The sequence below is a fragment of the Strongylocentrotus purpuratus genome, unplaced genomic scaffold (genome assembly GCF_000002235.5).
Source record: "Strongylocentrotus purpuratus isolate Spur 01 unplaced genomic scaffold, Spur_5.0 spur5_scaffold_13, whole genome shotgun sequence".
Lineage (NCBI taxonomy): Eukaryota > Metazoa > Echinodermata > Echinoidea > Camarodonta > Strongylocentrotidae > Strongylocentrotus > Strongylocentrotus purpuratus.
In genome coordinates, this window is record NW_022145598.1 from 21,831,944 (window position 1) to 21,843,105 (window position 11,162).

Consider the following 11,162-nt stretch of genomic DNA (forward strand, 5'->3'; position numbering starts at 1 on the left):
TCAAATTCCAGGATATTGGGTGTTCTTTTTCAGGAAACTCTATTTAAACGAGTGGAAGCACTGGCGGTTCTGTTTTTTTAAACTGTAACAATTCTCCTTGGATCAGATATTGACCAAAAACAAGCCTCATTATCTTCAGTATACAAGTGTCATTTCGGACCTTACAGCTTTCATAGAATCGCTTCTGGACCGTCAAAGAAAAAGTTTGAGAACCCCTGGTCTACGCATTATACACATCAGGACCAACTTGACAACTTGACAAAATTTGAGGGGGGTTCGACCCCCCCCCCCCCCCCCCCCCCCCCCCCCCCCCCCCCCCCCCTGCGTACGCGCCTGCATGTGCATCCCTTCCTCCTTATTCCCTTATCCATCGTTACGGTCACTACCATTTGAGTAGGGCCGGCCCCCTCCTTAATAACGACTCCAAAGCCATCAAGAATGACCCCATAATTTATAGATTACCATTCTGCCGTTCTTTGGAGGGGCCGGGCGCGGCCTTTTCAGAAGTGTTTCTACACTAACCTTTTCATGCACTCCGGCTTAACATAAACAAGCATGCTAAGATTGTTTTGAAAAGAAGCATAATTTCGACTCAGTTTCGCATAACCTAAAAATAAGAATACGGCCAGTCACCCCTCCCCCCCCCCTCCCCTCAATGCATCCGCCTTCACGCACCCCCTTCCCCTTGTCTTTCCCTTATTCGTCGTTACTGTCACTAATTTTTAGTGCCATTTCGTTGTCTTTCTTTCTCCCCGGCTCCTCTCTTCTTTTTCTTTCCTCTTTTTTGAACTCTCTCTCTTTTCTTTACTTTTTTGTTCTCTTTTCTTTTATCTTCTCCTTTTTTCCCCCTTTTTTTTCCTTCTTTTTTTTCTTTCTCTTTTTTCCTTCTCAATTTTTTTTGCTTCGCCAATAGGGGGGGGGGGGCCGCGGCCGTTTCGGCCCACCCCTGGATCCGCCACTGTGTTTGTATGCTTTGTATTTCGGTTATCGTATGAACATGATTTGCTATTTATGTAATACTTATTTTAAAATGTATAACCTTGTAGAACGCAGAAATAACAGCAATGAAACGAACGAACAAACAAGTAGGGAAGGGGTGCTATCACCCCTCCTCCCCTTCCTCGAATGGCGTAAAAGAGAGTGAGAGAGGGAGAGAGAGAGAGACAGGGAGAGACAGAGACAGACAGACAGACAAAGACAGAGCTGAAAGAAAGATGATTAATTTTATAAGCTTTTTTTTGTATTTTTGTTTTTAATATGTATCTGTTTGTTTCTTGATGTTTACCTTTGTTTATTTGTTTATTGGGTTAATTGGTTCCTTGGTTTTTTGTTGTTATTATTATTGTATTTATCATTTCCATTACTACTGTTTTTTTTTTTTTTTTTTTGTTTTTTGTTTTTTTTTTAAACACTTTAGTCTGAAATCTGAAATCAATCGTGAATGGATGAACAGTACAGTACACCGGCCTGCAAAACATGCATTCGAACCGAGTGGGAAAGCACCAACATGAACTCTACGGAGCGTCCGTATATAATTATAATTTATGCACGCTTGAAAGGGGGCGTGGTGATTTTTTTTCTTCGTGAGCGAGTTGATTTTTTCAATTGCTGTATTTTCTTGCAGGCCTGTTTCTAGTTTCCGAGGAAGCCTTTTACTGTTTACCACACAGTATATGCAGTATACCATCCAGAGGAATCAAAATCTTACATTAATCAGGTAGTGATTCGAACATTGACTGTATAAAGCCTTAAAGGCTAAATTTATTTCCACTGTGTTTGAGTGTGGTCCCACGTGCTGTATTGTGTGTGCTGTTTGGACATGAGTCGAAATTTATAGAACTGTTCGCCTGCTGCGCTCTTGAACAGCTGCTTAATCTGTGTGTTTTTTATAATCGTTGCTGATCTTCGTTTTCCTCATATCCTTTTTCAATTCCTTTCCCTTTCCTCCTTATTTCTTCATCTAGTTTTGTCTTTTTCATCTTCATTTTTCCTCTTCTTTTTCTTGAATTTTCTTGTTATTCCTTGTATTTGTATTGTTGTAGATCTAAGTTGTACTCTAGATTCTATTCTTCCTCCTCTTGATTGTAATTTATCATCACTTAGTTCAAGATAAAAGTAGTGTTGAGTATAATATCTGTAATTCGGTATATTTTCAAAGCTTTTTGGCTCTTCCCTTCAATAGCTTTGTCAGGGACTTTGACCGGCATAAAGATTGTAGAAGAGAAAGCTAGAAAAACAGTAGACCGAAAGCTTCAGTCTCTATACCGTCGGTTGTCCCACTGAGACTAGGTCTGGCTCCACTAGACCTCCGGTTATAGAGACAGAACGATCGCCTATGCCAGCCTATGTTGAAGATATCACGGCTAGATTTTAGCCGTTAGGCCCCTCCCACAAACATGAACAAACTTGCCACGGCCGTATTGTTATGCCCCCAAAATCCCCCAAAATGTCATTTTACCTCGTGCATATCCAATTTTACATTAGGCCTAGGCTATAATACATCGGTTCCACTTACTAACTTGATTGAAATAATCCGTTTAATGGTCCCTTTTAAGGAAATTATGGGTCAAAATCGACATCCATGTTGAAAATCTTGCAAGCCGTGTTAAACTCTCGCTGCCGTCAATCTCATCCCTTCTAGTCTACGCCGAAGGCAAAATGATTATGAAGGAAAAACTGTGCGCCATCTACACGTTCGTAATGGCGTTATCACAGTTTTGTTATTTACAGGTCTGTGTGTATAAGCCGATATTGGTTCAGGTAGGTCATACATGAGAAGAGGAAAGTATTTACACTGTATGTCATATGTTTTCTTCTTGTCTGAGTTTTGAGTTTTTTTAGTGGCAAATCCACATGTTACCCATTGCAGCTAGCCCACCCCCCCCCCCCTGGTGTAGCTGTCTGCCGCATGAGCTTGAGTGATTATAAACAAAATGTAACTCCATATACGAGTGTGTTCCCCATCCCCCCCCCCCCCACCCACTCCTGAGTCGGAGGGACCACATTCGTGTTCCCAAAATCTCTGGGAAAGGGGTACTTTTCACGCAACAAAGTCCAGCCCGTATTGACTTTACACACCAGAGATTGGGGGTGCTTTCAAAGGAAGGCCCATGCATACGCCTACCCTAAATAACACTGATTGGGGGGGGGGGCGGGGTGTGTTCATCCATTCCTTTGCAAACCTGACCAAGATTTAATTTCCTCTATCTTGTCTCCTCCAGATCCAGCAGGTAGTGGAAAGATGGCTGTTGAACGTGTCCGAGACAAGATCCCTCTCATTTCTCCCGAGGGCCAGAGGATGTTGGGAGAGGCGTCGGCCAAACAGACGTTGCTCCTGCGCCTCTTCAAGGAACAAGAAAACAATACGTTCTGTGGCATTCATTCCTCTGCCCTCATCATGAGCGCCAAATGCCTCGGACAGAAGTACCCAGACCCCTCGGAGCAGGCCAAGTGCACCCTTGACGAAGCCCCCTACACGGAGGGGAACATGTTCAGCTTTGAGGAAACGAAAGGCGCCCTCGACTTTGTATCCTGCGATACTCAGGGTGCTACAATGGATGAGATCTACGGCCTCCTGTGTGCGCATGCGTTCACAGTCCAGAAGGTCCACGTTAACGTCAGCACCGTCAAAGAATTCCGGACTCTCGCGTCGGAGGCGCTATCCCACGCGTGTTCCCAGAAGGGAGTGATCGTCAACTATGACGAGTACGATCTAGGCCAGGATGATTTCGTCCATGGACACTTTAGTGTCTTGGCTGCATATCACGAAATAACGGATCGGTTCCTGTTACTGGATACATGGTTCAATACGGTAGACTGCTGGGTCAATGCGGAGGATCTCTTTCGTTGTATGAATACCTTTGATAAAGATGCTGATAAATATCGAGGTTTCATGATTGTTGGGTGATCTGTACAATATTACCAGCTGTGGGATATTTAACTCTTGCTTTTTCCTCTGCCAGTGTGACATTTATTTGATAGATGGTATTGTCTGATAGAAAACCAGAAGGGTAGTACTAACTAATTTCCTTCTGGATCTAAGCAGACAATATTATTTCAACAAGTGATCTAAATTGATTCTGCAGAAAAAGTTCAATCAATTACAAAAAAATTAAATATCAATAGAGCATTCTTGGTCAGCCTACAATTTCATGCATAGTATTAGAATATTGTAAACCAGAAACTTTGGCAACATAAAACTTTTGTGAATTGCAGACCATGGTTATTATTTTTATATACATTGTGTAATTGCTAATAGAAACCATCCTTTTAGATGCCTCTGAAATGCAATTTCATTGAATTTGGACATGATTATGCTACATCTATACATGTACTCTGTACTGGTATGAGTTGATTTACTTGTACGATGTACATTTTTTTACTGGCATTCAATGCATTAGATACAAAAAACTTGTGCCAATTTTTAAATTTCTTGTTTCTGGACACTTCGTCAAATTCATGAAAGTTTCATGCACCTGAAAGGTCATAGAAGAAAATTTTACCAACTTGCAAAGGGTGAAACTACTGTTAACAAATCATAGATGTGGCAGACAACACTGGTTCAGCAAGGGTTAATAAATTGTAAAGCTCTTTTTCTCTTGTCATTCCATTTTAATCTGCAATCTACATGTACATGTAGTTTTAAAAGGGCCAAATGTGATGTTTTGGGGTTGCTTTCAAGCCAAATCATATGTGTTTTCATTGTGTTCCAGGGATTATCTGCATCGCACAAACATTGGTAGAGATTGTCATGATCGGTGCTTCCTTTGAGCGGCAAATCAGTGGCGTATCCAAAAATTTGATAAACAGAGGGCGGGGGGCACTGGACAGAATGATTCATAGAGTTTTTAGTGTTTGAATTCACTTGCAAGGTAGAAGTTAGTTGTCTTAAGCTTGATTTGGTTGACAAGGGGTGAATGAATTCAGTGGATAATTGTCCTAGAACTTAGATATTTAAAGGGCAATCCCACCTTGTCATAAATTATTTTGTATAAAAGCAAAAAAATGAGAGCAACAGGAATTTCGAAAGTTTGAAGAAAAAAGAACAGACCAATAATAATTGAGCTATGAATATTTGGAATATAAGATCACTAATTCTATGAGATTGTGCACACAGTGTGTGCGAGCAAGCACTGAATCCAATGACCGGGGTAATAGTATATCTGTAAAGCGCTTAGAGACATTGTATTAAGTGCTATATAAAAGCGGATTATTGTTGTTACTATTATGAAAATTTCAAATTTAAGGTTGGATTGTCGTTTAATGTAATGGTGTTCATAATGTACATGTAGTTGGGTTTGTATTGCATTTAAATTGTAGTATTGTACTGTGTACTTTGTGATACCGGTTATCCTTACATACCAAAATCATCATTCCTCTCTTTGTAATGACAATATAGTTATTGATGTTGTTGATGTTTTAATGTTGTTAATTTTCTTTCTCAAAATTATCAACGTAATCTCTAAGAGTTAAGATGGAGCTATGTCATGAAAAGATTGAAAATTAATCATGTGAGACGATTTCAAATTCAAATTTAAAAAAAAAGGCATATACAGTATCACTAAAGGAACAAAATATATATAGCTTGAATTTTCGTATAATCTTTATATCATATATTGTGTGTTGTGCATATTTGCTTTCGACTGCCTTTTCGACATGTAGACTGTTTCCCACTGACCTCAGATTGTAATTTTCCTAGTCATATGAATCTCTGACAAATAAGATGGAGCCATGCCGTTAAAGGTAAAGACCAGTTCTGAAACGGTGTGGAATCGATCAGAAAAGGTTGATCAACTAGCATTCAAGTATTGGTGTGTACTGCAAGGTTCTGGAATCATCAAAATGATAAGAAATTTGGCCCAGTCTTGGTAAAGTTACAAGCACTGTACACAGAAAGATGTATATGGGACTACCCTATATCTATCCAGTCCGGATAGATATAATATACCAAATATATCAATTAGTAGGCGGTTTCCCGGCAAAATTTGTATCATCACGTATAAGTCAAAACATATTCTTTCACATGATTGGTTATGGAGCTTCCATTTCATTTTTTGAGAGAGGGGCGTTTCCAAAACTGGTCTTTACCTTGAAAATCATCGAAATAGAATCTTTCGAGACCATTTCGAATTTAAATTTTGCATCTCCAAAGAAGTCTACTTGAAAATATCACCAGAGTAAACGACAGAGCATATCCTTGTAATATCATAACTTCTGCTTTGTGAAAAGGTGTTTATGTTGTGACCAAATATCTTTTTCTTTTAATTATGATTAATAAAGAGCAAGATACTTTAAAAAAAAAACATTCAAGGTGCAATACTCTGCAAGAAACATGGGACATGGATTGAATGAAAATGTGTCTTTTATTTTCTATTGTTTGTATTACTTCATTTATTTATTTATTATTTTATTAATTTATTCATGATCATTATTCATTTAATAATTTATTCATTCATTGATTATTGTTGTTCATAAATGTTTATTAACTTGTTTATTTATTGTTACTTTTTAAAATTTAACTATTCATTTATTTATTTACCGTATCACCTGTTTGCGAAGACATTTCTTGTCTTTCTTAGAGATGAGCATGATCATACAGGAGTTATTGGTTTATTTCTTTATTTTTTTTGTTCTATTCATTTCTTTCAACGGTATCATTGCTTTACATTCCGAAATGATGGAAGTGCTTAAAAGCAGGGCCCTGTTTCATTAAACTTGTTATTGATAACAACTACCCCATATCTATGACAAATCGTTTCCTAGCCAATCAAATGCAAGAATTTTAGTTGCTTATTACAGTTTTATGGTAACATGTTTTATGAAACTGGGCCCAGTTCACCTCAACTTCCGACTTGAATCGGAACAAAGAAACCTCTTGCTTTGTACATAAAAATTGAATAAATATATATGAATATAATGGCTATGACGATAATTATAATAAATGACTTGGAATGTGTTTTATTCTTTTTCTAATCCGTGTAGAAAAGGTGAAGAGAGGGATAATGGCTAAATTTGAAGTGAAAATGTATGATGAGAATGAATGTTAAATGCACCCCTTCCCTATCTCTCTCTCTCTCTCCCTCTCTCTCTCTCCACCCCGTCTCCCTCTCTTCCTCTCTCGCTCTCGCTTTGCCTTCTCTCCCACTCTCCATCTTACCGTCTTTGTGCTCCTCTCTCTCTCTCTCTCTCTCTCTCTCTCTCTCTCTCTCTCTCCACCCCCTCTCCCTCTCTTCCTCTCTCACTCTCGCTTTTGCCTTCTCTCCCACTCTCCATCTTACCGTCTTTGTGCTCTTCTCTCTCTCCACCCCTCTCCCTCTCTTCCTCTCTCACTCTCGCTTTGCCTTCTCTCCCACTCTCCATCTTACCGTCTTTGTGCTCTTCTCTCCCCCCCCCCCCCCCCTCTCTCTCTCTCTCTCTCTCTCTCTCCACCCCCTCTCCCTCTCTTCCTCTCTCGCTCTCGCTTTGCCTTCTCTCCCACTCTCCATCTTACCGTCTTTGTGCTCTTCTCTCCCCCCCCCCCCCCCTCTCTCTCTCTCTCTCTCTCCCTCTCTCCACCCCCTCTCCCTCTCTTCCTCTCTCGCTCTCGCTTTGCCTTCTCTCCCACTCTCCATCTTACCGTCTTTGTGCTCTTCTCTCCCCCCCCCCCCCCTCTCTCTCTCTCTCTCTCCCTCTCTCCACCCCCTCTCCCTCTCTTCCTCTCTCACTCTCGCTTTGCCTTCTCTCCCACTCTCCATCTTACCGTCTTTGTGCTCTTCTCTCCCCCCCCCCCTCTCTCTCTCTCTCTCTCTCCCTCTCTCCACCCCCTCTCCCTCTCTTCCTCTCTCGCTCTCGCTTTGCCTTCTCTCCCACTCTCCATCTTACCGTCTTTGTGCTCTCTCTGTCTCTCTCCCTCCATCTTTGATGGTTTAATCATTAATCACGTTATCATGATAATCTTATAACACAGAAGATACAACAGAAATGCAATTATTTTGTTTTCTACTTCAATTTATTATAATTTACTCAGACGAACGATCAGCAAACTCATAAATATACCAGTTTGTCATGGAATGTAAACAAGAAATATTCCTTATTATTTTTTAATATGACATTATATGTAATTTTTACGGGAACATCTTCGTCTTCATAATTTCTTCAAGCTGCATTCCTATAAAGGAAAATATTGATGATGATGATGATGATGATGATGATGATGATGATGATGATGATGATGATTCACAGCATTTGTATGGCGCCATATATCTGTTTCAAAATACATTCAAAGGCGCGAGCTCCTCCAGTGACTCCTGTGTTGCCTTTAATCGTCCTTGTCCTCTTTGATGTAAATTCTGCAACAAAAAATATATATATAATTATTATCGATATTAATTGTCTTCATAATCTGACATGAGTGACAGCCACATGAAAGAAAAAGAATTACATCCAACATTACCACATAAAAAGTCAAATAATGAATATAGACTAAAAAGGCACTATGACAAATAAAGCGTCATATTGACTCCGTTATCAAGTAAGTAAAGGCAAATTAGCCCAATACAAGTAAGATAATCATTTTTTACACTGTTTATTTACATTTACTTTTTGTACGATTACATTCCAACATGGTGTGCGTCAAAGACCGCCGCATCAGGCACTGACGTACTCTTGTGTCAGCAAATAGACGCTTCGTGTCCTACGGCCATAATTCTACTAATCATTAGACTTTATGGAAAAGAATGGGGATATACTTACTGGTATTTAACCCAACATACTGCAAGCATTCTTTAGGTTCTTGTAGCCCCCGTACACAGCGGCAATCTGGTCTTCACTGATCCCACGTTTGCGGAGGACCTCATCCCTACGCTTCACTGTCGTGAAATCAAGAGAAAAAGTATTAATAAAAACAGCAGTACGGCGGTGGATTGAAGGGAGCCACGGTGGTACGCCCCCCCCCCCCTTCGTCTACATTAAGCTTTTACAAACAATGACACCTGTCTTTGAGTCCCCCCCCCCCCCCATGCAGGAAATTTGAATCCCAAAAGAGCAAATAAAAATCTAAAGACCTTTCACTTTTTGTCAAAAAAATGTTTTTCTTTTCTCTTTCTTTGTTATAATCTCGATACCCCCCTCTCTGTCTCTCTCTCTCTCTCTCTCTCTCTCTCTCTCACACACACACACACACACAACTCGATGAATTAAATCAATCAACCAATCAATCAATTATTCATTAATTCGACTAATCACCCACCCACCCACTCACTCACTCACTCACTCAATATACTTACTCAGCTCCAGCTCCTTTCCAGGCAGCGAGTTGACCACACCGCATCCCTTCTTGACAGTATCCGCAACATCACTGGCGGCTTTCTTGGTCCAATCCCCGGCATCTTTGACCGCCTTCTTAGTCCAAGAACCGGCATCGTGGATCGCTTTAGAGAACCAGCTAGCAGCCAGGACGTCACCTATGGCCTCCTCATCCAGAACTAGAATTATGTTACGTAATAGGGGAAAATAAATGCAATGATTGCGTGTAATCTTGAACTAAAATAACATAAAAATACAACATTCTAAATATGACATACTATAAATGAACATGTAATTATTGAATGGAAATTGCATGTTTTAAACTTAAAAGGTGTCAACATTATTTGGAGCGAGTTTTATTCTATTATGCCAGTGTTTTGTAAAAATTATTGCCTTCTCCATCACCTACCCTTCTAATCCCCCCCCCCATCTCTCTCTCTCTCTCTCTCTCTCTCTCTCTCTTTCCCTCTTTCGCTTTATTTCTCTATCCCTTTCAATTTTACATCCCCCTTTTTTCTTCTCTCTCTCTCTTTCTCTCTCTTATTCAATCTTTTTTCTCTCTCTCTCTCTCTCTCTCTCTCTCTCTCTCTCTCTCTCTCTCTCTTTATTCAATCTTGTCTTTAGAACTTACACATTTGGAAGTCCCCTTCTTCGTCGAAGAGATCTTCCAAGTTGTTCGCATTCACGTGAGGGGTCACCAAGCCAATTAGGACCACCAGGGTTACGAGTATCGTGCCTTTCATTTTCAAAGATGATCTGTGAAAAAGTGTTAAAATAGAAATTTAAAAAAAAAAAAAAAAACGCTTATTCAGCACAATATCTTAGATCTTAGATTCATACCCTGATAAACAATTTTTGTAAGAAACTTTATTCAAATTTTAATTTAACGGAAAGCTTGATTAAGTACTTGGCATAGACGGATAAGGCAGGGAGCGGCTGGAGCCACCATCCAAGAAGTTCACGATTATAAATATCCGAACAATTATCGCCTTACATTAGGCTGCGAGGTAGTCTATTTGTCATTTTGAAGTATATGTCTCGACATTTTAATACACCCATTTCATGATTATTTTGATAGCGGCGGTTTGAAAATAATTCTTAGTACTCTTGTTGAAAAAGACTAATGAAAACTTTCCTTTATTACGCGTGCATCATAAATAATTTTCTTTACACATTACCAGAAATGTTTTAATACAATCTAAGCCAATATGATTAACAATAATTATTCTCACGACTATATCAAAATACTCAACAAATTGTAAACATGTTTGAAAGGCTGAATATAATGTAAAATATCAGAACAAAATTAAGATGGGCCAATGAAACATATATCAGTATCATCAACACATCAAAGAGGCTAAGTTAAAAGAACATTGATCTGACGCCTGAAACCCCCATGATGTAGAGGGCGCTCTTTTATAACCCAACCGATTGAATTCTTATTTTTACACTTGCCACTTGATTCGAACCCTCAACCCTTGGATTGAGTGTCACGTGAATGAACCACAGCACCTCCATTGACAGGTATCACTTACCAATACAGGAACGGTCAGATGAAGAGTGTTGAAGACGGTGGTTCAGATCCCTAGAGTGTGGTGCAGGGAATGACCCTGTTGGTTCTGTTGCTCTTGTCGATGTCCAGGCTGGAGAATGATTGGTCTCCCTGACTGGACCCCCTTTTATGCATTTTCTCGGTGTGAACTCAGGCGTAGCCATACGACAGGATGTGGGGCACGCATGACCGTATGATCACAGGTAACATGCAGGACCGTATGGTCACAGGTAAGGTGATCTTGCCTTGACCAATACGGTCATGCTGGTCGGTCAGTCCTTACCATAACAAATCTTAGTCATTTATTTTCAGAAATCTTACATGTTAT

The 11,162-nt window shown here is 39.8% G+C and overlaps 2 protein-coding genes across 2 annotated transcripts; one reads left to right on the forward strand and one right to left on the reverse strand.

Moving 5' to 3' along the window:
- The first annotated feature begins 1,545 nt into the window (after window positions 1–1,545).
- LOC585736 (glutathione gamma-glutamylcysteinyltransferase 2) lies at window positions 1,546–5,022 on the forward strand. The gene is made up of 2 exons (XM_785550.5): window positions 1,546–1,717; window positions 3,222–5,022. Exon 2 carries the CDS (start codon window positions 3,242–3,244, stop codon window positions 3,905–3,907), a length of 666 nt encoding a protein of 221 aa, XP_790643.2. The 5' UTR covers window positions 1,546–1,717; window positions 3,222–3,241; the 3' UTR covers window positions 3,908–5,022.
- A 2,956-nt stretch (window positions 5,023–7,978) lies between these two features.
- LOC105442346 lies at window positions 7,979–10,925 on the reverse strand. Its single transcript, XM_030983776.1, has 5 exons — window positions 10,818–10,925; window positions 9,914–10,038; window positions 9,264–9,461; window positions 8,731–8,846; window positions 7,979–8,327 (listed from the first exon to the last, which is right to left on the reverse strand). Exons 2-4 carry the CDS (start codon window positions 10,023–10,025, stop codon window positions 8,737–8,739), a joined length of 420 nt encoding a protein of 139 aa, XP_030839636.1. The 5' UTR covers window positions 10,026–10,038; window positions 10,818–10,925; the 3' UTR covers window positions 7,979–8,327; window positions 8,731–8,736.
- Window positions 10,926–11,162: the final 237 nt, after the last annotated feature.

Bases quoted from the DNA above. Each gene is read 5' to 3' on its own strand.
- LOC585736 (XM_785550.5), top strand. From the start codon at position 3,242: ATGGCTGTTGAACGTGTCCGAGACAAGATCCCTCTCATTTCTCCCGAG.
- LOC105442346 (XM_030983776.1), bottom strand. From the start codon at position 10,025: ATGAAAGGCACGATACTCGTAACCCTGGTGGTCCTAATTGGCTTGGTG. The intron at 9,462-9,913 runs GTAAGTTCTAAA...ACATAATTCTAG, and splicing joins AGAAGGGGACTTCCAAATGT to TTCTGGATGAGGAGGCCATA. The intron at 8,847-9,263 runs GTAAGTATATTG...ATTTCACGACAG, and splicing joins TGGAAAGGAGCTGGAGCTGA to TGAAGCGTAGGGATGAGGTC.